Source organism: Heliangelus exortis, chromosome Z, assembly GCF_036169615.1.
Source record: "Heliangelus exortis chromosome Z, bHelExo1.hap1, whole genome shotgun sequence".
Taxonomy (NCBI): domain Eukaryota; kingdom Metazoa; phylum Chordata; class Aves; order Apodiformes; family Trochilidae; genus Heliangelus; species Heliangelus exortis.
This window is the reverse complement of record NC_092454.1, coordinates 58,951,669-58,976,978: the sequence shown is the minus strand read 5'-3', so window position 1 is coordinate 58,976,978 and position 25,310 is coordinate 58,951,669. Positions and strand designations below refer to the sequence as shown.

Below are 25,310 nucleotides of genomic sequence, written 5' to 3'. Positions count from 1 at the left end.
ATAGTGCCCTAGAAAATTAACCCCCCCCACATTTAATAGCATGTGAAAAAAACTTGTTTATTATTTTTTTAATAAAATATAACCACAATTGCCAGATAAATACTGTATTTTTAAGACCTTTGTAGTTTTTATATTTTGCTTTTGGTGGCTACACATATTGTGAGAGGTAAAATTTCCATATTCTGAGACTTAAAAGTTGTGCAGTAGCCAAGAAGGCTGGATAAACCTGTTCAGAAGCTTAAAAAAATCACTGATCTTGCAATACAGTGTGATGGTGATTAAAGCTGAAAATCAGCCTGCTTCTAAACCAAACCTATTGTACCATCTCTTCCCTAAGAAATCACCCCAAACCTAATTTATCAGAGAAAAACTCTTTGATTTTGTTTTTGAGGTATGGCACAAAATCAGGATGTCTGGTGGTTTTGATATCTGGTACTTGGAATTCATATTTGAAGTGTTTGATTTAGAGACTTACTTCTATCCTTGATCCACATGAAAATTGCAAGAATATCAAACTAACAGCAGAATTATGCTTTGAAATACTATATTGTACACTGTGTTCATTTCAGAAAAGTAATTAAATGTTCTTTGTCTTTAGAATTGTAGTGGGATTAAAATATATATTATGTTTTAATTGTATTTGTACTAGAAAGTATGTGGAAGCCTGTCTTTTCAGAATTGAAAGAAAAATCTGTTAGATGAAGTGCAAATTTAGACTCTGAAGCAGAGACTTGTGAACCAGGGCCCAGACCCCTAAATCAGTGTTGCAGGGAAGAGGGGTTTTAGATAAACCCATTTCATTAATGTCCCCAGATGGTTTGCAGAGTCTTTCAGCTTGAGCCTCAGCTCTTGGGTTTAGTCCTAGGTGCTGAAGGCTCCCTGTTTTATGTTATAACTCATGTATGTTAATTCTCCTTCTAAGCCTAGTCTTGGTATCTGTGGTGGCTGAACATCCCTCTGTATCTTCCTTCATAGGTGTATGCACAAATTAGCTTTTACACATGTATTTGTGAGCAGTTTATGTGAGAGGTGAGAGGTATTAGTGAGGTATTGTTGCTAATCAGGTCTCCTGTCTGTAGTCCTTGGGTAGAAAACTGGTTCTGAAAGAAAGATGAATGTGGAAGCTTCTTCTAGCATTGATGAGCCAAGTAGTATAGTTGGTGAATTTGTAACAGAACTATGAGCAAAGAAGATACAGGAGAAATTAACATCAGCTGATGAGCTTTTTTTTTCCAAATGGTTTAAAATAAATTGCTAACATTCTTTGACTTTGTGAATACACACGTTCTTGTTCTGATGAATCCAGGTACCATCTGTGCATGTATGACATTTTTGAAAAATTTTTCTTGGTCTTTTTTAGGTCCATAATATACTGGCTGAGATGGTCATGGGTGGAATGGTTTTGGAGACCAACATGAATGAAATCGTCACTCAGATCGATGCTCAAAATAAACTGGAGAAATCTGAGGTAAGAGTGACAGAATGTGTAGCTGCTAAAGTAAAAACATGGTTGTAGTAAAGGCATGCTACTTACCCTTCAGTTGCAAACTATAGACAACTGCTTGCTTATAATGCTAAAAATTGACAGTATATCATTGGGCTATGATGTGGTACCCATTCATCAGAAGTAATAATTGCTTGGAGTTGCTGCTGATTAGTTTTTGCTTTATGTATCTAATAGCATTGTGTGCCATTGCTAGTGGGATACTTCAGTAGTCATGTAAATTTCTCTTGCAGAAAGCATTTTACTTCCAGTGTATTTATTGTACTAAACTAGTGACTATAACACTTAAATGAAAGATCAGTGGATAAAGAACCAAAGTGTGTATACAACAACTACCTATTCCTTTCTGCTAATATCTTTCTAGCATCTGAAATAAGTAATGTGTTTAGTGTCACAATAATACTGCAGCACAAAGTAATAAATTGAATGGAAGCAGACGAGATAGCATTCAAAGCCTAATTTTAGACCCTCTAATGAAAATAGGGATTCTGCCCAATCTGAACATTTAGTCTTTGGTGGATCGGAGTAAGAAAAATGTTATTCTGTATATTCCTGTAACAGCCTGACAAGGTACTCACAGTAGTTGTGGGGAACCCTTTTTAATTCAACGATTGTTGAGCTTGTGCTTCGGAAAAAAAAAACTTGAGACTAAGAAAGGATTTTAGTAATACTTTAGCTATGACAGAAAACAATGATTTCCTTTAACGTCACCAGAAATGCCTTGTAAGCCAAAATCCTACTAGTATATCTCAGTTAAGTCTCTGATCGATGAGAGTAGTTGCATAGAATATTCAGATTTCAAAAAAAGACATTTGCTTGAATCTGAGACTTCATAAAATTGAAGTCATCTGAGCAAATTAAAATATTGCAGGTGGCATGAATATGAACTGGATGACATTTTAGGAGAAGACCGAGAAAGTTTTAGTTTTAACTTATGTGCAACAAAGAAAAATGAATTCTTCAGCTTTTTTATGAGACAATGTATACTGTTCAAATTATGCAGTCTCACACTACACTGTCTCAAGTCTTTCAATACATTTAGTTTGTTCTCTACAACGTCCAAACCTTATCTAAGAATAGGACGATAGTGCGGGAAAAACAAGAAAAAGCTAAATATCGTATGATGCCTTGCATAGCACTAAACATCCAGAGGGATTGTATTATAGAGTATCAAGATGCACAGCATTTGGATTGAAACATTTTTCTTAAACTGAGAATAAGCCACTAATCACAGAGATGAATATTTGGAATAATTCTTATAAATAAATTTTAACTGTATTTGAATAATTTCTGTATACGTGTGTTTTTCTTTGTTGGAAAGCAATAGTGTCCCAAATGATGAACTTACTGAGCAGTTGTATTTTACTATGTATTCTGCACATATCAGTTTTACCTAAAGCATTCAATTAAAGAATTTATTCTTAATTGATTTACCAAATCAACTGTAGGCAAGTCTCTGACTTCAGTACAGTGTAGCCGGCTCCAATACTTGCAGTATTCCATTTTTCATCAATAAGTCATTCTTTTAAGATGTTTCTAATGTAAAAATAAATCATAGAAGTTAAAAAAAACTATGTAGAGCTCAGAGCATATGCAAAGGTAATAACTTTTTGTGTTTTCATTCAGCAATGAATTATAGAAGGTGGAGAAGTAGCAGTGATGAATTAAAACACTTGGTGATTTGGATGGAGTAGAGCATTTCACACTCTGCTCACCACAAATGCTAGTTTTTTTTTTTTACTTCATTGACTGTTTCTTTGTTAAATGTAACAGTTACTGTAATGCTGAGGTACTTCACAATGCCTGATAACTATTTCCTCAGATCATTAACCATTTGTTTCATGCATATCCACAGAATTTTTCTAACTGTTATTTCTTTTTCTTTCACCTTTTATTAAGATTGTAAATCTTTCAACATGTTTTTCCTGAACATGTTTTCCAGAAACAAGCAAATCCAGTTCATGTAAATAAAAATCAGTAATAACTTCGTAATATTTTGAATGCTGCTCAGTAAGAAATCAAAACCAGTGGATATTTTTAGTTTTTCTTTAATTTTAAAAAAGACATTATTTTAAAAATTTAGACATTTTAGTATAGCCTGTACTTCATAGGACTGCCACCTATGCCACAGCACTCTCTCTTTAGTCTCTTTGGCTTGCTAGACCTCCATGATAGTTCTTGCATCTATAAAATAGCTACTTTGAGGTTAAATTGCCTTTTATAGCTGAAATGATGAAGCTAATAAAATTGTAGCGGAGCAACATTTTCAGATTTTAAATTTGTATTGTGCCCACCTGCCTTCCTTCATATACAGAATTTAGAATTTTGACATGAGGTATTTGTTTAGTTGTTTATTAGGCTCCTGAACAGTTTTTCAGTTAGGATTTAGTAAAGAAGGTTGAGTGTATTTCTTAAATTCAGAAATATTTGATCAAAATTATCAACTCAAAGAATTTATTGATGCTTCGGCAGAGATTAATTGTTTAAACCATTCTGAGGGAGTCCCTAGGCTCTGATCCCTGATTCAGCTCTTACGTTCCTTGTGTGGGCCAACAAGAGAAGTTATGTTTACACCCTTAGAAATATTGTCTTTAATGCATTTCCCTACCTTTCAGTTTGGTGTTTATCTGTGAATACATTTCTGGTCAATCCTCCTAAAGCCAAAGGATCATTGTGATTAAGGGAGGGAATTTCTGGGAGAGGGGTCATTGGGATTTTATCCAGAGCCTTTGAAAGTATTGTAGGTACACCTGGGCTACTTCTTCTATGGAGTGTTCAACTGTGTGTGATTTAGACTTTTTAAGTTGGACCTCATTTTTTTCGAACCTCCTGATCTTTTCTAGCTCTTTCCATTCTTCTCTCTTACAGACTTTTATCTTTCAATCTCCCAGACAGGACAGGTAGACAAAGGTATTGCTGACTTTTAGAAAAAATGTACTTTTAACAAAAAGGGAAAGCAAAATGATGTCAAAGGCAATAAATTATGTAGGCCAGACTCAAAAATGTATGTGTAAAAATACCCATACTAGTCCTTGTAGCCTACTTTTTGTGCTAGTTTCTTCTTGTAGTTCCCTCATCTTTTTATTGGCTATAGTGTATTTTCTAGCTTTCCATTGACATCATATTTTTTTTTCTCTTCTTGCATTTTAAAATTTAACTTTTCTTTGTATCATTGTTTAAGAAACAAAGGAATATGAACTTGTATGAATATTATAAAAAAACCTGCAGTGCTAATCTGAAGAAAAATTGAACATATGGAAAACAAAGTATGATAATATGATGTAATAGAATAGAATAGAATTCTATGTAATAGAATTCTTCTTTATTGGAAGAATTTTTTACCTGATAGTCTAAAGTGGGTGCCATGAACTCTTGTTTCACAAGTAAGAACTTCCAAATGAAAATGAAGAACTTTTATCTGTTTGCTTTCTACCTTCAGAACAATTTTCAAAGTGAACAATACTTTGAAACAAACGAACAAAAAAAGTGAACAAACCCAACAAATTTTAAAAATAAATAAACTCAAATTGTATTTACAGAGTAAAATTACCAGTCTTATTTGTAAAGCTGATGAAGAAATATCAAGATGATCTTCCAATCTTAATGATATCAAACATAGAATGAGAAGGGCTCTCAGCATTGACTCAACTTCAGATGCACATTTGCTGCCCTTACAGTCTGAATTACAGGACTTTGCTTTCAGGTATCTTGGTAACTGTAAACACTGAACATTAATATTAACAAGGAACTGAAAACAGAGAAGGAAAATGTATATTTGAAGTTCAGTTTATGGTCATTGTCCCCCATCATTTGCTGTTTGAAACATTTAGTTCAGCTCAGCTGTTTGAGTGTCTGTCAATGTTAATTGCAGTACTTCAAAATTCATTTCCACTCATTTTAATTATCTGTGTATTCAAACTGCAGGTATTTTAATAGCTGGAATCTTAAGCAGATGAAGTTTATTGAATTTATTAACGGTTTTGCTCTTTGCTTTTCACGTGATCTTTCTAAGATAAAGCAACTTAACTTTTAAGATTTAACAATTATAGTTCTGTGATTGGCTTTAGTAGCACTAAGTTGTAAAGCATTAGCTAAAAATATTTTTCAGTAGAATGAAATACTTTACCTAAATTTGAAGTTTGCTATAACACATGAAGAAAATAAAGCAAACAAACTTCCTTTGCCTAACATATCAACACTGGTAAAATATAATCTGTACTTCATTGTTACAGTAAGGAGCTTGATTTCAGGTTTTGTTTTGTTTTTTAATTTTTTCAAAGCTACTTTTCTTTTTCTGTGTTCTGCTCAAACATGTTCTATTTTTATTTTTGGGTCTGGCAATGAAAACCAAACAAACAAACAATTAATCATTCCCATCCATTACTCTCTTTGTGATTCAAGTGCTTAAAATATCTAAGAGTATGTCTTAAGTCTTATCTGTTTGGCCTCATTTTGATATATTTGCAGACTTCATTTTGTTTTTTCTCTAATTACGTTCATTTATTTAACTTCACAAGCAGAGGACATGATCATTCCTTTATATTATGCATTGCATCCTTTCATGATTTCATAACCCTGCTGCTTTGAAATCATACTTGTTCTGGACAGAAGCACTGGTATGAAACACCAGCAGCAGAGAGGTCCTAGTACCTTTGGAATACCTGGAAAAGGGTGGTTTATTTTGCAAAAGCACTAGCCTTCATTATTTTGTTTTCCAGTAGGCTGTGTATTTTTATATGTTTATTTCAGTGATAGCTAGCTCTGTGTAGAGTTGTTTGGGATGGTGGTTTTAATATTTTTTTTCATATTTGCATATGCATATTAAACATATTTGTGATGCGCAATACTTTTTCCAAATGATGTGAATTTCTTCTTAAAGAGTAAAACAATGTTTTTGGAATCACTTTTTTGTAAAGTAATTACTGATGCATTATGAAAAAAAACTATAAGAATGAAGAAAATTTATTCCTATAGTGATAAATAATGACCTAAGTAAAGCAACAACAGCTTGTGTTTCTCACTTGATAGAGTAGGACTGATAGAAAAAAAGTTCTGTTATTAAATGTGTCTGTTTCAGTCTTTTAAATAGTATAATTTCTTTTGCATGTGTTGCATTGCTCTTTCACTCTTAAGAGTGAAGGTGTTTACGTGCATTTTTTGCAGTAACTGACCTTAAAAATTTAATATACAGTGTTTCAACATTATAGTGCAACCCTCAATCACAAATGAAATTGAGAATACAAAGCAGCTGTGGGAAAAATGTTGTGTATTGGCTTATTGTAATACCAGCTTTATGCAATTCGTACTGTATTTCTGAAGTTTCATTAATGTGTCTTAAGAAGTTTCATTTTCATTTGCTTAAGTCATTTGCTCACTGTGACAGGCAATTCATCTTTCACTGCATGTTTAAAGCTTGCTACATGTTTTGGCTTTTATAATTTTTCTTCCAAGTGAAACAGTTTTTTCTTTGCACCTCACCGATTTACCTGCTGAATTATTTGATAAAAAAGGCAGTTTAAACTTGGGCACTTCAGTGTTACAGTGATGGTTCTTTTGATCAGGTATTTATATAAAACTGCTTAAATGCACACTGGGCTGGACATACCTCTTGTAGTACCTTTGGATTTGTACGTACAGTTCACTTTCAGTTAAAAGAAATCAAAATAAATAGAAGGACTGCATAGTGGTTCACTGTTTGACATGGTAAAAAAGGAATGCTAAGGCATATGGATATAATAGCATTTCAAATGAGGTATTAGTTATCCAGTTTGGTAGTTTAATTACTTTTCAGTCATTTTAGCCATCAGACATCTTTATGAACTGATTGCATTCTTTTAGAAATACTGTATGACTATATTGTGCTTGGTAGGGTTGATATTATTTGTGGTAAATAGCATCCTGCTATAAGTATTATGTATACATTGAATTACAGACCCTCCTAATAGAGAGAATTCCAGGTGAAGATAAGTAGTTTGAAAATCTCTGCTCCAGCATGTAATAGTGATATACAATCTCACTGGAAAAAAAAAAAAAAAAAAAAAAAAAAAAGAGAGAGGTAATCTGAAATTCATAGTACTTTTGGCAGGGAACTTCACTGATCTTGATCCAAAATGGTCCTCATGAAATGTGACTGTTGCAAGTCGTGGCTGTGTAGGGGGGTGGAAGGGCAATGGTCATGTCAATTGTGGTATTTTAAATAATTCTCAATTGTGTCTCCATTGTATCCTATGCCATTGGGGCGGGAGGCAGGGACTGTAAGTCTGTGTAAAGAGGATAGCTGCAGGTAGGTAAAAATAATGACCAGTTATACTAAAACTTCTATTTGTCCATTAAGAGTAAATAACTTTCATTAAATTAGGGTAAGGAATCTCCATCCTAGTCACCTGTAAGGCATCTCTCTTTTGAATTGCCAGCCATGCCTGTTTGTGTGGACCATGTCCATCAATTACAGTATTTTTTCTGGTTTTCCCATTGTTTCAGTTACAGATTGTATAATTCATTCCTTTTGTTATTACTTTATTAGTATTTTCATCTTCTCTATGGAAAACAGTTTACATTGCCCCACTTTTATTTTTGCTGAAAGACTATTGCTCCAGTTACTGAATGTAGAATTTAAAGGATAGAACCAAATAAAAAGGAAATGCATTTATTGTTTCATCTGATAAAACTTCACTGCTAGCTAGGTACGTCTTGATTCCAAATTCCTATTTCCACGTTCTCAAATGTGAAAGGACAGTGTTGAACACAATCATGTTCTCTGCAGTGTTTTTTAGTAAGCAGCAATAAATTGCAGTGTCTAATACTGCTTCTTTACGATGCAGAATCAGGGATGCAGATTTTTGATACTTTCATTTTCAATACTACTTGTTTTAGGTCCAGACTTTCCCTTTCATGAAGGTGTTGGAATTGAAACAGCCTCTAAAGTGAATTACCCTGATACACTTCGTGACATTAAGGGAAAGCAAGGGGAAAAGACTTCGAAACTTTTTTTTTTTTTTTTCCCCCCCACCCTTTTAGTTATTTTTAGTCTGCACTTCTGCAAACCAATAATTGGCATTATGTCAGGGCCAAAGTGAGGACAAATTACTTGGTTCCATTAGAGATTTAAGATTGTATTAGCTTTCTCCTCTACCTCCACATGACTTGCCCAGCTTTGGCATGTCTGGTATGTGGGTGTACTCAGTCTAATGGTGCTCTGGAATTGCAATGAATTTCAGTGAAAATCAAAAATCAGAAAAGGTTGTATGTAAAGCCACCTGCCAACACTATTCAATAATCAAATATGACACAAACTTTTCCATAAGTTTTACTTTTGTTTCACTGTATTTCTTGTACAGGCTTATCTTATGTGTAAGTGCACCAGTTTTTTCAGTCTTTGACACTTAGAGTATCTGTTTCGAAAGATTTAGTCTTTTGGTTGGTGAGTTCTTGGCATATTTATTTGCTTCTTGTGGCGTGCTCCTTTTTGCTGGGCCTGAAAAATGCCACACTCTAAAACTGTAGTAGTTATGAAAATAATTTTTGTAGGGGTTTTTTGTTTGTTTGTTTGTTTTGGGTTTTTTGTTTTGTTTTTTGTTTTTGTTTTAATAATTTAAATCCTACTTTTAAAACTACAAAATAAAAAGTTGGGGTTTTACATAGAATTTGGATATGATGTCTTTTTCTTCAAGAGCTCAATTTTTAAAATCTTCTAAGTTTTTTTGTTTTGTTTTGAGAAGAAAGAAAATTATTTTTCCACTTCTGTGGCAAGCCTGAAGTAAAACCACACAGCTAATTCTAAATACACATAGACAATTTGGACTTTAAAGAGAAACATTTCCATTCTTAAAATCTGTAGTACCTTTTTTACATAGCATCAAATACAGTAAAAACTGAATAACTGGTCTTTTTAAATAGTCCTTAAAATAATAGCATTTTGAAAAGGTGCCCTTCAGAAGCAATAAGAAAGCAATAAGAAAATATCATTCTCTGTATGTCTCAGACCTCTGAGCTGTAAGTCATCTTTGGTAGCCTTTCAGTAATATTACCCTAGTGTATAAACTTTTCAGTTATCAAAAAGGCAGAATTGAATGGAACTCAGTAATGATCTTACCTCTATATTATAAAACTTGCATATTTATACAGAAATGGCTTTAAATGAGGAGAGATAAAGTACAGTTGAGGACTTCAATACAAAATAAATAGTTTGATGTTTAATTTGGCATAACCAGGTTATTATGTAATGTTCCAGTGTGCCTGCAGATTGCAGATAAATTAGCATATCATTAGATACTGTGGGATAACAAATTACTCCAGTTGTTCTATAGAAATGGTCTCACTGCATGCTGTTAATCACACACAAATGCAAGGTGTTTGGCCTTTTCATTTTAAGCTAAGCCACCTTGAAATGCCTGATTTATCTTCATTTTGATAAGTAATATGGTTCAGCTGATACTCATAACTTGTTACTTCCAGGTTACACATTCTCAACTTGTAACCACTGTTAGTCAGCTGTCAACCATGTGAACTTTTAGAACAGAAAGAGAGCACATCGAGCTATAAATATACCCCAAGATAGTCTGTTCTATAACCTACGCATTGCACATGCTTGGATAAGCCTCCTGCTCCTTCCCGCATAGATTTTCATCAAGCTGGCATTACATGTTTTATCATTTAAAAGGAATGTGTGAACTGTTTTCTCTTTCTGGTTAATATTTCTGAATAACCCATTTCATTCCAAACACAACTACCATCTGGTCTTTCTAATTGTGTAACCATGGAAATACTTGAAAAATTAGTTGTCTGTGTATATTGCTAGTGAATCTTCTTGTGACCAGCTTTGTCTGACTTGCATTTTTCCTCACTTTGTACACAGGCTGGTTTAGCAGGAGCTCCAGCCCGGGCTGTTTCAGCTGTAAAGAATATGAATCTGCCAGAGATCCCAAGAAATATTAATATTGGTGACATCAGTATAAAAGTGCCAAACCTGCCCTCTTTTAAATAATATGGCTACTCCAGGTAAAACCAAGGAAGAAATGTAGTAGAGATTTACTGCATTGTTGTTTACTAAATAAACAACATGTTTCTTCTACTTTTTGGATAAAACTCAAGGTACTGTATAAACGTAATTTGAAAAATCAGTGTGTGGAGTTGAATGTTGCTTTTGTCTTATTTGTGAAACTAAAGGAAATGGGTAGGTTCAGTGCGATTTCTAAATTACATTCCTGTGCCCTTGTAAGGCATATCACTGTGTCTCGGCTGCTGCAGTATTTTGAGAAAGTATTTAAGATGTTCTTTACTTTCTATAACATATAATGCTTAGTTTTTTGTATATTCACTAAGGTCTATATTTAGTGCATTCCTTAACTACTTCTGCTGTTTGTCATGATAATTTAAGACTTAAGTGCAAGTATTGCATGAAAACATTAAGGTTTTGTTTTGTTTAAATAAAATCGTAACAAACTGGACTTCCAAATACCTGTTTGTCTGAAGTCTACTCTTTGCAATAACATGTTATTTCCTATTCCTGGAGCCAATTGACTATATATAATCACTGTTGTAGCAAGCATTAATGTTGTAGTTAAGTCTCTGGAGATTTTACATGGGGATATTTTGTTGAGCATACTGGTTCTTCACAGTCTTTACAAAAGCTGTTTCTGAAGGAAAAACTGCCTTTACCGAAGATCTAATGACTTCTGTTTACATATAGATGTTGGGGAGATACTTACACATTCTGATAGACTTTCCCTGATGGTCTGACTTTGTTTTGCAAAAACAGTTGCCCTCTGTGTTGTGAGAAGTGCAGACAAGGTTAAGGAGATGGGGCAACTCAGAACTGTAAGTGTGAGAATATCACATAATGTGATAAGGAAAGGCACTCTGGAAAGATAAATGAGGATACTTTAAAAGGGTCTCTGTGCCTGGCAACATTTGTCATTCTCAACTTTGAGAATTAGATTTAGAAGATATCTAGTACTGTCAAGACCTCAGAAAATCTAAGTTCTATCACCTCTGTGTAAGTTGCTCAGCTCTTAAATTCTTCCATGACTTAAAAAAAGTAAAGGGGGGGGGTAGTGACTGTTTTTTATAATCATGCTCCAAGCTCTGTGTGATGTACAAGTCTGATTAAATGAAAAATAAAAACATCATTGGGATATTTAAGAATTGCTGTAAAGTTTGTTTTTCTGTTTTGGGTTGTTGTTTGTTTTTTTTAAAAAAAAAAGTATGCCGTTAATACTGTACATGAAAATATACAGTAATACTGTATCAGGACTGGTCTGAGAGGTCCTGTGTTACTTCAAAAATTTGGATTTGATGTAAACCAAGCATTCTTTCCTTTGAGTTAAGCTTTCAAACATACCCCATAGGATAAACTTGGAATCACATCGTATTCTCTCTTTGCCCTAGAGTAATGGCTATTGTTGCCTTCTGAGAGCATTTAAGAGAAAAAGAAAGTGAGAATTTACTTTTGAAGCAGAAAATCTGATACAATTCAAGGAATTTTAATGTATTTCTTAAGGAGGTAAGAAAGAAACTTCATGAATATTTTTCATTCTACACTTAGTAAGCATGAAGTAACACTATTTTGTAAATGCTTTTGAAAACAGAATTTCCCATTTCATACCTCTTTGAAAAGAATATTTATTCTTCCAAATTAGCTTCTTTGATTTGAAGCTTCAGGAAATTTTAGTTGAAGCTTAAGTAGAAAACTGCCACTTTCTTATTTCCACTGAAGAAAGTGAAAGAATGAAACGTGCAGCATGTTTTCCCTTATGAAGAGGATTATCCTTTAGTACTCCTTAATTAGCCTCGTTAGTACAAATCTAGAGCTTTTGTAATTTCACCTACTTTTGCCAACTTCTTTTTTTTTCCGCTTAATCCATTGATGATGTGACATTCAAAGTAAAAATGATGAAGATTTTCCACATTGATCCCCTTGTGAGGATTTAGTTAGGATAAATAAATGTTGAAACTTTTGGTACTCTGACAGATAGAGTTCTTCTCTCTACATGTGGAAGGAGCTCACGATTGCAGAAATTGTTCCAAGTCCTCTATTTATTGTCTCACTTTTTCCCTTTGGTTCATTTTAAGATTATGTAGTGAAAACATTTTTTCGTTCCTTTCAGAGAAGTTGTTTCTGGGTTTATTTGAATAAAATACTTTTTTCAGATCCTTCCAGAAGATACATCTGAGATATATCTTAATATGAAAATACTTCAGATTGATTTCTCATCTTAAGATCTTAGCTATTAAAAATTATGACTACCTAAATGTTTGCTTTTTTTTTTTTTTTTTAAGTTTTGTGTTTTGCATTACTGTTGTTCCTACTACTTTTCTCCATGTTAGCAACATGGCTTCTGCCAGAAAGGGTTCTTCTCTGGGCATCTTTTCCATAGACAACAGACTTCTCAAGAATCATAGAATCATAATTTTCTGGGTTGGAAGGGATGTTAAGATCATCTAGTTGAGAAGCTTCTCTTGTTTGTGATTCACCAGCGAATGTTTATTGCAGGGTTGTAACTAACAGCTTCCTTACTTGGAAAATTCTTGGGTGGGAATAAATCCTTTATCATATTTTCACAGTAAAGTTGCTGTCCTTTCAAGGAGAGATGATCTCTCCCAGACAGAGGAGGTACTGTACAGAAAGCCTTAATGGAAGCATTTTTTTTCCTAAAGCAGGTGGCATGACAATGTGGGCTTCCTCAGTGTAGCTGAAACTGTCTGTATGCCACCCTTTTGCCAGAGGGTGTCTTTAGCTTGCCAGGGGACATCCCTGTATCCTCTTACCATGTCATTTGACACTGCCAGACATTAAACTAAAACCAGTCAGAGGAGGATGGGATACTTGATTGATAAAACTGATTAAAATTGTATTAAAGCAGCTCTATCACTCGCCGCCTCAGCTCGACACGGAACAGAAAATACGATGAAAGGCTGGTGGGTTGAGGCAAGGACAGGGAGAGATCACTCACCCATTACTCTCATGAGCAAAACAGATATAGCTTGGTGAAATTAGTTTAATTTACTGCCAATTAAATCAGAGTATTATAGTGAGAAATAAATGCAACTCTTAAAATGTCTTTCCCCCACTTCTCCCTTCTTCCTGGGCTTAACTTCACTCCTGATTTCTCTGCTTCCCTGAGCAGCACAAGGGGCATTAAGAATGGGTGTTGTGCTCAGTTCATCACATGTTGTGTTTTCTACTCCTTCTTCCTCAGGGGGAGGAATCCTCATGCTCTTCCCCCACTCCATGGTGTCCATCCCACAGGAGACAGTCCTTTGCAAGCTTCTCCATCATGAGTCTTTCCCATAGGCTGCAGTTCTTCACAAACCGCTCCAGCACAGGTCCTTTCCCAGGGGTGTAGTTCTTCAGAAACAGACTGCAGCAGTGTGGGTCACAAGTCCTGCCAGAAACCTGCTCCAGCATGGGCTACTTTTTTCAATGGGGCCACAGGTCCTGCCAGGAGCCTCCTCCACTGTGGACTTCTTCACATCCTTCTTTGGGTTGCTCCTTCACCATGGGCTTCAGGAGAATCTCTGCTTCAGAGCCTCCCCCACCTTATTCACTGACCTGTCTTCTGCATAGTTTTCTTACATATTCTCACTGCTTTCATCTGGCTGCTGTTCTGCAACAGGCTTTCTTCCCCCTTCTTAAATATGTTATCCCAGAGGCACTACCACCACTGCTGATGGGCTTGACCTTGGCCAGTAGCAGGTTGGTCTTGGAGCCAGCTGGCTTTGCCTCTATCATACATGGGGGAGTCTTCCATCAGCTCTCTCAGCAGCCTCCCCAATAGCTCCCAACCCCTGCTACCAGAACATTAACCATGAAAATCCAGTACAAAGTTTTGTACTAGGCCTTGCCTTCTGTTGCAGATATGTAGAGGTTTTCCATGATGCTGATCTGCTTGTATACATCACATTCACAAAGATGATCTGCCTTCTGTATTCTTTCTCCAGTTTACAAGACTGCTTGGTGGATAGGGAATTTTTTGGATGGTCACATCCAGAGGGTAGTCATCAGTGGCTTGATGTCCAGATGGAGATCTGTGACAAGTGGTGCCCCCCAAGGGTACACATTGGGAGCAGGACTGTTTAATATCTTCGTCAGTGACAAAGGCAGTGAGTTTTCAGATCATATTAAGCTGAGTGGTACAGTTGACACACCTGGGGGATGCAATGCCATCCAGGAACACTGGAACAGGTTGCCCAGAGAGAGGTGATAGGTGTCCCATCCCTGGGAACATTCAAGGTCAGGTTGGATGGGGCTCTGAGCAACCTGATCTCGTTGAAGATGTCCGTGCACACTTCAGGAGGTTTGGAATAGATGACCTTTAAAGGCCCCTTCCATCCCAGACCTATGATTCTATGATTAAATATGTATATATGTATAAATCATCATTCTATTGCACTAGCTATTGTTAAAAAGGAAGTCTGAGTCATCCTTCAGCTGCAGAAGCCAGGCAACTAATTTGCAATACACCATCTTCATAGAGCCTGCCTTTTAGATGATGTTCATTAAGGTAAATGCTTGTCTGAAATCCATTTTTTCTTACCCTGGTCATTTCTCAAAACTGCAAATGACATGTTATTAAACAGCAGCTGAGACTGGTAATTACAGTATCTGAGATAACAGCTCATGTGTTGATTTCCCATATTTGGTTTTCTTTTCCATTCAGTCAGTTTCTCTACCAGTGAAATTCTCTGGGGAGAAACTTCTTCATGTGATGATAGCAATTTAATGGTAGTAAGTAGTATCTGTATGAATTTTTGATAGTCAATAGATCATGCACAGAGCTAATTTTAAGGAGACTGTAACATTAATAATAAGGATTATTAACTAAGCTTTCAGTATGTCTTAACTAATCCACTTTTCCTGCATTTCCCTGTTTTGCTGCTGTCAGGAAGTCTCTGTGTTGCAGGTGACCACTTGTCTCAGTAATCCACAAGGTAAGTATTTCCATGTAGAAGAGAGGCAGTACCCTCCAAAAGCAAGCTTGAGGCTTGGGTGTAGTGGCTGTTCAGATTGCTTGTCTCCAAACTATTACTGTCTCTTGTTATGAATATCTTTCAAACTCAGATATATTTATTGTGTAACTGAGTAATGGGGAGAAGATTAAGTCTGAATAGCCCATAAAGGCAACTGCTAGTTGTGGCAAGTAATTTTTTTGATTTTGATAAGAAAATCTTTTCTACAGTGCAGACTCCTTCATAAGTGTTGAAGGGAAAGTTGCTGGAAGCATTTGCCTTTCAAAATCTGAAGACTTTCTCTGAAAACCCATATGGAGCAGACAGATTATTTTCTTCCTTCTTTTAAGATCGAACTGTCTAAATAAATAGAGAAAGGGCAGAAATGTTAAAGGTGCCACAGAGGGAGAGGGAATTCCCAGCTGACCCCACGGACTTGAAACATAGCAGCTAGTTTTTCCACTGGGAGAGGGTCAGTGAGTATTGCTGAAAAAATCTTTTGACTCTTCTTTTGCTAAAGAAGTATCTTGTGTTAAAATCAGCTGAGAATGCTGTCTGCAGGACTTGCAGCACAGACAGTGCAGGTACTGTGCCACTGCGCTCCCCTTCCCTCCCTGAATAACGAAGCACTGTTTTGAAGATATTTTGGGAAGAGGGCATATTTTACAACATTGCAAGTGTATACAGAATTCCTACTCTTAAACATGTTGCTGCTCTGATTCTGTTTGACAGGAAAGGGCTGCAGAAAGTAGTGTCATTTGTTGCAAGGTAGAAATGGGTTCAAGACAGAAACTTAACCTGGTGCTTGCCCTCTTGTGAACACATTTGACACCTTCTTTCTAGTGGCACATTCCAATAAATGCTAAAGTTAATCCTGAGTTTTACTTATGCTGACAGCCAAATGGGAACTTGCTAATGTTCATAAAGCTTCTTGATACCGAATTATAGTATATGTGGGACAGAAAGGAACTAAAGGAATTGGAAATAAAAATGACATAAATCAAATAATTGCCTGTTGAAGAAAAACAGAGCCTAATTTTTGCACAAAATTTATTTCTCAACTTTTGCACAGAGTTTTCTTAATTTTATTAGGAGCAAGGAAAGCATCCAAGTACTGCCAAAACTGGCTAAAGATGAACATTGAGAAGAAAAAATTCCTTTGTAATTTCATAAAATTACAGAATTGTGTGAGTTGGAGGGGACCTTAAAGATCATCTAGTTCCAACACTCCTGCATGAGCAGGGACAACATCCCTGACCAGGTTGCTCTTTAATAAGGAGATGGCATGCTTTATTAATTGTCATAACAAACTGTAAGCCTCTCTTCCTTTCTTCATTTAAGGAAATGATCTGGCCTTGTAGCTTTTTGTGTACAACGTTTATCACAAAATGCTCGCTGAGCTCAGGTAATGTTATTACCTCCATTCCATGAGTGGAAACCAAAAGGCAGTGACGCTGCAGTGTCAGCTTAGCAGACAGATACCTTGTCTGCAGAAGTTTTGGCCTTGTGGTGCATTAGGAGTGCTGTGCAAGCATGGTCTGACTAGGAAGGAATCGAAGATCAAGGCATCCCCTCTCTGCAGAGATTGAATAAGCCTGTGGCTGGAGTGTTAGAGGCATTTGAGTTGATCCATCAACCATCCCATGAGGCAGGGTGACAGGCACTCATTCCATATTCCATTGCTTTGCTGCCCAGCTTGGTTCTTCTGAAACTCAGCAGCACACACAGGCTCCAGCTGTCCCTTTCAGGGCTTGCTCTGTTGTCTGGCCATCCAACAGGACAGCAACCAAGAGTGGAGCAGATCCTCTACTGGATGCTCTCTGAACCAGAGCTGGAGCTAAAAGCAAGGCATGTAGTGATGACTGAGATGCTTGGATGGACAAGTGTATGGTCTCTCTGTTTTCTTTTGGCTTTCATATTCCAATTCCACCCTCTTCTGGTACCATTTTCAGCACTTGTCCAGCAGAACTGCTTTGGGACCCCAATCAGATTTCATGGCTTCAAAAGTTTGCAAGGTATCTGCATGATCATTACTGTGTGTTCAGCTAAGGTACTTTTGCTTTTAGTGTAGCCTTCTCCACCAAAGATGTATTCCAACAAATTTGACCAAGCCATCTGCAAAATTGCGTAGAAAGAAGCAAAACTATAATGCACTCATAGAATCATAGAATGGTTTGGGTTGGAAGAGACCTTAAGGATCATCCAGTTCCAAGCCCCCTGCATGGGCAGGGCCACCTCCCACTAGATCAAGGTTTCCACTAGGTTGCTCAAGGCCCCATCCAACCTGGCCTTGAATATTTCCAGGGAGGAGGCAACCACAGCTTTTTTGGGCAACCTGTTCCAGTATCTCACCACTCTCAAATGAGAGAATTTCTTCCTAATGTCCAGCCTAAAACTTCACTCTTCAAGTTTTAAACAACTGCCCCTTGTCCTCTCATTACACACCCATGTAAAAATCCCTACCCCAGCTTTCCTGTAAGCCCCCTGCAGATATTGGAAAAGCTGCTATAAGATCACCACAGAGCCTTCTCTTCTCTAGGCTCTACTCTGCATATAAAAGAGTCTTCACAATAATTTGTGCTGAAGTGTGTCATGACAGCAAAGGTCTTTCAGGATTCAAACAGCCATCCCATTCCCAAGTAAGGTTTGATGTGAGAAATTGTTTGGGTCACCCTAGGATAGACCTCATGGTTCTGTTCCTTGCTGAGACACCTCAGCATCTCAACCCACAGACCACCCTGCTTGTGTCTCTGCTTCACTGTCTGTCTGTCATTTTTCTGTGTCTTTTAAGGACAGGTATCATCAAAAGATGCATCTGGCAAGGTCCAGCAGGGCACATCCTGGCTGTGGTCCCTCTGCAAGGTGTTGTGCATCATGCCATGTGTGATTGCATGGGCAATATATTGAATATGTTGCTATACAGAAATACATGATACAGGCATCTGCATTCTGGTTCAGTTTTCCCCTGCTCACATGAAACCAAGGACAGATAAATGGTGATGGACAAACTCTTATATAGATCTGCATGCTGGACTTGTAGTGCAAAGGAGGGAGAAAGTTTATAGTGTGCCTCTTGACAGAACATAGTTATGTGAGTTGGCATTATAGGACTGGTTGAGGAAGCTGCATGAGGTGTTAAAATTCTCATGGGTGGTATGGTCTGAACTGCAGCTCTCAAGCAAGGGGTGCTACTGCTGAGATGATCTGCAGGGAAAAAAACCAAGAGTGAGTAGGCACAGCCAGAGTGTTTTACAACATAGTCACTCAAGGCATCTGTAGCAAGTTAAGAAACAGTGCTCATTCTTTTTCTCCAGACATCAGTGCAAAGGATTCTAAAAGCTTCAACATATCACCCCATTAAATAAGCCCCCTTGACCCTGGAAATTTCAGTTCTTAGGAATCTGTTATGCCCCCTTAAGTAGTTTAATGACACTACAGTGTATTTTTAGTTTCAGTTTAGTTTAGTTTAGTTTAGTTTCCACTCCAGTGTGGATTAGCAGCACAACAAAAGCTACAGCTGTCCTGGCTGTGTCCCCTCTCAGCCTCTTTTGCACCTCCAGCCTGGATTAGGACAGGATCACAAAATGTTTAGATGGTAGGTAACCACTGCTCAGCAATAGCTGAAACATGGATGTGCTGCCTGTGTGTCACAGACCACCTTCAGCTACTGTGAAGGAAATTAATGCTATCCCAACCAAAACAAATCAAATAGTAAGACACATGGTATGATGACAGAACACATAGTGGTGGGGCTCAGTAAGTAACTAGTGGTGCTATGCATCATGCATGAAGTCTTTATTTTAAATTAATTCTTCCCTGCGTGTAAGATGAAGAGCTTCATGCTAAAACACAGGTTTCCCTAGAGGGAAATATTCAGGAGAGAGCTTAGATTAAAGAAATTATCAAATAATGCTGCCCTAAAGAAAAGCCAGAAGGAGAACAAAGGATAAAGAAGATTGTAAATTATGAAGGAACTAAGCAGATTATTTTATAATCAGAGTTGTGAAATAATTTATTAATTTAACTGATACATATAGAGAAGGGGACAGCCTTTGCAAAAACATATCTTTTTCAGTCAAAGACAAGGCAGCAATTTTAAAATACTTCTAAAATATGTGAGTTTTTTCTGACAGCTGCTGGTTGGTCTAATTTTACTTTTCTGATGAATGTTTATGTAAAGCTGACATGAGTGATGAGAAAGCAGTAACAGAAAGACACAAGAAGGAAGCAAATGGATTTTAATATGAGAAAAGATAAAAGCTGCTCTTTTGTAGTAAGTGCTGCACAGTATTAAAAGTGTTTGCAAACATAAAATATTACTTATACCATGTTTGTGCATCTTCTGACATAAAACAGGGCTGTGAATATTCAAGGTATGTAGGTGATAAGAGATGGGTTCCCTAGCTTCCCCTTTCCTCTAGTCTCCTCCTAGCAGTAATACCTATTAAATAAATGACAGGCTAAAATGAAAGGAGTGGATTCCTTCAGGATGTTTCTTAATTTCAGTGCCAAGAGTAGAAGATTCCCAAGTGATATTTCCTTCCAAGAAAATTTATCTCCTGCCCAGCAAAAGGATGAACAATATTACAAAGTCTCTGAGTTTTCTGGATATCCAGGTCTTTAAGCTATTGTTTAGATTTCTGAGAACTTAAATATAAAAACATATAAGCAATACAAAATCTCTTGATCAAAAAACAAGAAAGTAAGAAGTTGTTTAGTACTTTAGAGGTGTATTTAGCAAATCAGTTGTTACCTGTTCCTCTCCAGCTGTCGCTGTAATGGCAAATAACATTTCAGCTGCTTCTCCATGTCACTCCCACTGGCCTTCCTCATCATTCTGTAGCAATGAAATTCCAAACAATTCAAATATACTGGGAAGATTGTGCCATTTAGAGGACGAAATCCACTAAAGTAAATGAGAATGGTTATAAGTAAGTTTCCAAAGTGGGAGCACACACTTCTTCCCAGGCTGATCCTGTGGATTGTGTATCCATTAGCTGAAGATGACACCATTAGCATCAAGCCTGGGTTCATTAGAACAGGGAAACTGAAGCCTATGGTGAGCCCTGCAGTGCACAGGATGTGTCTGTGTGTGTCTGCTTCTTGTGGTTTGGTCATGCAATTGCCTTTCTTTGCCCTTTCTTTCCAGTTGGGATGGGGACTGCATGCAGCCCCATGAGGCTGAGAGCCCTACAAGGGCTGAGGATGTGCTGCTGGGCTTCAGGTTGCAGACTCATCCTATGGTGGATGGGAAAAACAGAGCTGCACCTGGGCAGCAGTGGGGAGGCTCTATGCAGGATGTTTCAACTTAGGGAGAACAGTAAGGAAAGTAAAGAGAGACAGTTCGTTGTCAGAAGATGTGCTGCCAGTGGCTTTCCACTTATTTAGTCTTTCTGTTATATTTAAACATTGTGCCAAAGGTTTGGAAGCTTCACAAGGACTGTTTAGCAAACAGAATTTCAGCACAGGGCCAGTGCAAATATATTTTGACATAATATGTGTATGATAACAATTATTACACCTTATGTTTTCTTTAATAAAATTGCTCTCTTTTACCTTCTTTAGTGTTTCTGGGGTTTGGTATTAAAAAAAAATATATGTAGCCCCTTGTTCAGAGTTTTCATCAGATCTTACTCCTCTATGTAAATATTTAGGAGGTGAGAGTTTGTCAGAGGCAGTTCAAGTGGAGCATTGGTTTATAGGTGGTCTGATGGACAGCCAGGGCTCACAGCTACATGTTTAGTCAGATCCTCTCATCATCTGGCTCACAGCACACACAAGGAGCTGCAGTCCCCCCCCCCCCTCCTCTTTTTTAGATGAAGAGGCCACTCTAGCTCCCATTTTTCTGCATGAGGGGCCATCTGGCTTCCTTGCTTGGACTCAGACAAGCATCTGTTTTTAACAAAATCCATTAATTTAATTGATTCAAAGGAAAGAAAAACTTTGGGATGAGAGTAGAAAATTAAAAAGGGAGTTGCTTGGCAAGGGGAGAATGGGAGTTGAGGTCAGCTGGGGAAAAAGAGTTGGAGAGAGAGAGAGAGGTGGTAGAGAAGTCATGGAAAGGAGGACAGGGACACAGGGTGTATGAAGAAATTTCTGAAGAAAAAAGATGATTCATGAATGTGGGATGCGAGACTAAGAATTAAGATTCTACTGGGAGGCTCTGCTGCACCAGAAGTTTGCTGGAGGACTGGCATATGAGAAAATCAGGGAGGGCTTCATAGACATTTGACTGGATAAACAATATGGATCCTGTCAAACCACTCGGGAGGATTGTGGGGGAAATTTTATCTCCAGACTGCTCTGGAATGTCTTCTCCAGGTGGACAGACTTTTTCACCATAAATTAAATCTTAATACCAAGCACACATTTATTCTGTTTTGTGAACACAATAGTTCCTCTAGAATAAAATCAATTTTATCCATGCTAGAAAATGTTCTTGAGTTAAGCTAGTAGTGTATTTGCCAAAGTATACAACTCCAAATGAGGGCTCTAAAACTTTATCTTTGAATGAATAATTTGATGCTACGTCATTTTTATTAGTGCATTGGTTTAGTATAATCTTACAGTTAAATGGTATTGCATATGCATTGCTGGTTGTGGAATTGACTGGAAGAACTAGCAGAGAGGTGAATGTGGGGCAGGGAAGGAATCCAGGAGTTATTGCTGGTGCTTATGGAGGAAAATGGCAACAGAGATGTAGGACATCTGTTAACTTATGAAATTGCTAAGCTAATGTGCAGGAGTGGGCTCAGGAAGGACGTAGATGAAAGTGCAATTAATTCTTTCCCTACTACTTCTCTAAACTCTTTTTCTAACTGTGAAGAGGTACTTTGTCCAACCTAAATAAAACATTGCTTTCCTTACATTGCTTGCAGTTTTGCCAGCATGATTGTGCAGTATACACATGGTCTAACATTATGTGGCATTTGAGGAATAATCATAACTGTCATGATTAAATTTGGTGTCTAAAAGATCTCCCCCCAAAAATAGATACCCACACATAATGTCCAATTTAGGTAACCTCTGTTATCTTTCTTATGCTTTCTTAATGAAACAGAATCTTAAAGAAGCTAAGCAACCAGGAAATTACAGTTGTAGCTGTCTAAAATGCACTTCTAATGTGAAAAATCATACACCCATAATGAACAAGTAATAGCCTGCAAAATGATGATCTGTAATACTTTGTGAAGACCATCATGCTTGAATCCTTGTTTTGAAGTTTATCTGTGTTATCTTTTCTCTCCCTTTAATTATGAGGATAGCTTGGAAATGTAGATTTTCAAATGTTTTTGAGCTGAGGTGGTCTGAGTAGGTGTAACTGGAATGTTTTCAGATCCACTCAAGTAGTAGTACACTTCTTCTGCTGCACCACACAGAGCACTCATCACTTGGCACAAGCAATGAGGCTGTGTTACTTCTTTGTGTAGCACTTAGGTAGTGACAATATGAATATCCCTTTGTAAGGGAGATAAAGGTTTGTGACCTAAACAGTCTTTGCTGTGAGAATGCTGCTTAGTGATCGACTGTGCTTGGGGAAATGAAGAGGGACAAGCAAACACTCTTAGCTGAGGCTGGCACACAAAAGATCCTACTCATTAGCACTGTGTTGTGACTCACTGGTTTAATTAGAAAAACATTGTGTTTATTTGTATTTTGTTCATTTGTATTCCTAAAACTAATGAGCTTAACTACCTTCTCCTTTAGGAGTATTGAGATCCATTATGTGTTTCAGTGGATTGTAAACAGAGGCTAGCATTTCAATGTTCAACATCATTGTTTGTTTAGAAAATGCCATAATTCCCTACCACACAGCGATTCCCAAATGCATTCACTCATACAAGCAATCAATACAGACCAGCTTGCTTATCGTGGGAGAGAGACATCAATTCAGCAGGTTAGTAATTTTGCAATAGAAGGGTTTTGGCAAATGGTGATAAGTTCCAAACACAGCTGCTAATGAGTGAATCTGAGCTGATAGGAATTCTTGCTGAGATTGTTCACTGCATGCAATTTTTTGCTTAAGACCAAAGGAGCTCCCAAAGGAGAACCTGTGCATGGATTGATAATGCTCTGCAGATAAATAGTAGTTCTCATAACAGAATGTTGCTGTCTACATTGAGTTTCTCAATCTCTGTTTCTTCACAGGAAATCCTGAAGGATCTTCACTTTCTCCCTGAATGGAACTAGAACAGTTTTCAAAGCTTGAAAAAATTCTGGACATTCATTCTAACCATTTCTGAGCTGTATTTGTCTTAAGATACCATCCTGTAGAGGCTGACTAGTGAAACTTACAAAATACCTGCCAGATCATGTTCAACAAAGAAGATCTACAGTGTTTATTTTTATTATACATTTTCCTAGTGAAACAGAGTATGGGAAATAAGGGGGAATTAAGGTAAAATACTGCATCATAAATGCCTGGATCATGAAGGGGTTGATGAGACTTAGTAGGATGGAATATTTCAAGTGTAACCATTGTGAATGAAAAGTCTGAATTAGACTTATGTGAGAGTTGTGCATGGTAAACAGGTTTTCACTCTGACATTCTAGTGATAGGATCATCAGCATTCAATGCAGGGTTTTTTGCATCTTTGCATGCTATCATTCAGAAAATCATTCAGAAAATAAAGGTGCATTATTTTGAATTTTCACTTTTCAGGATTGTTTGCACATTTTTCTGATTGAGATTGATCATGTTGGATGTCAATACTTTCCCTATTTCATAAATATGTGATTTGGAAATGCAATACAGTACAGTGCTTGTTTTAGTGTAATATGACTACTCCACCATAAAAACAGTTTGTTCCTCCAAGATCCAAACAAACAAAATATGTTCTGTATTTGCTTCATGGGTTCAACCACAAGAAATTTGACCTTCACTTAATTTGCATGGTTTTTCTCCTTCTGAAAACATACAACAGCTGACACATTCATCAATCTTGTAGTAAAACCACTATAAAAGATTATTGTCTCAGTATGTAACACCTCACATTAATACAAGTAGAACATACTTATTTTCTGCATAATGCAACAGTGAAAATTTTCATATTTTCAAAAGACAGAGAAGATTCTTAATTTCAGGTGGCAGTTGTTACACAGGGAGAAAGGTGCCTGTGTTTATGATTACCATTATTTGTTTATATAAAACATTATATCGTTTGTCATATCCCTCCCATTTAATTTAGGTTGTGAAGGAGAGGTTACAAACTAGACTCTATTGATTTTGCTTGTTTACACCATTTATAGGTTTCTCTTCCTTAGTCTTTGGTACCAGGAAATTGAGGGAGCAGGAAATCCAGGGCACTGACCATAGAGAATGTGAGTTTCAAAACATCAGGCTGGTTTTAACAAAATACAGAGCTGAACTTTTCAGTAGCATAAACAATCCAGGACTCCGTGCAGAATCATCAGGAGCCATCAGTCAGTATATCTGCACATTGGGCAGGAAACCATAACTGCAATTTAGACTTCTGAGACAGAGTAGTTCTGATCAAACAAGCTTCCTTGATGTCCCTGCCCCTTAGTACATAGGATTGTGGCAGAAACAATGGAAACTGAAAGCAAGATTTTGCTGTGAAGCTGGAGTGTCTTTATTTAACTGAATATTTATTTAACTGCACTAATGGGTAATCAAGTTTCATAAAGGGTCTAGAAAGTAGGATGGGAGGCTGAATCCTGCAATGAAATTTGACAGTGTTGCTCCATACATTTTTGTACCCTTTTGTATTCTTTTGGGACCTCTGTAATTCTGGAAGCCTCTTAGATTTTACAGTTCACACAAACTGCTCCAACGAGTGCAGTGATTAGCAAAGACTGGCAAAAAATGATCTACACAAATCTGTCTCTGCAGAGTAAC

General features: G+C 37.0%; 1 protein-coding gene across 7 annotated transcripts in view; it reads left to right on the top strand.

The window, feature by feature from the left end:
- Nucleotides 1-24,105, top strand: part of AP3S1 (adaptor related protein complex 3 subunit sigma 1) — a 40,214-nt gene extending 16,109 nt beyond the window's left edge. The window contains exons 5-10 of one of the 7 annotated variants that reach the window (XR_011723349.1): nucleotides 1,361-1,468; nucleotides 10,359-10,501; nucleotides 11,891-12,005; nucleotides 15,388-15,433; nucleotides 17,404-18,313; nucleotides 23,600-24,105. Coding sequence is in view for 3 of the 7 variants with exons in the window: in XM_071731234.1 (XP_071587335.1) it covers nucleotides 1,361-1,468; nucleotides 10,359-10,487 (237 nt within the window). In the remaining 4 variants the exon portion in view is untranslated. Of the gene's footprint in view, nucleotides 1-1,360; nucleotides 1,469-4,372; nucleotides 4,415-10,358; nucleotides 10,959-11,890; nucleotides 12,006-15,387; nucleotides 15,434-17,403; nucleotides 18,314-19,631; nucleotides 19,725-23,599 lie in introns of those variants that run through there. The other 6 variants (XR_011723350.1, XR_011723348.1, XR_011723347.1 and 3 more) reach the window with 6 other exon arrangements.
- Nucleotides 24,106-25,310: the final 1,205 nt, after the last annotated feature.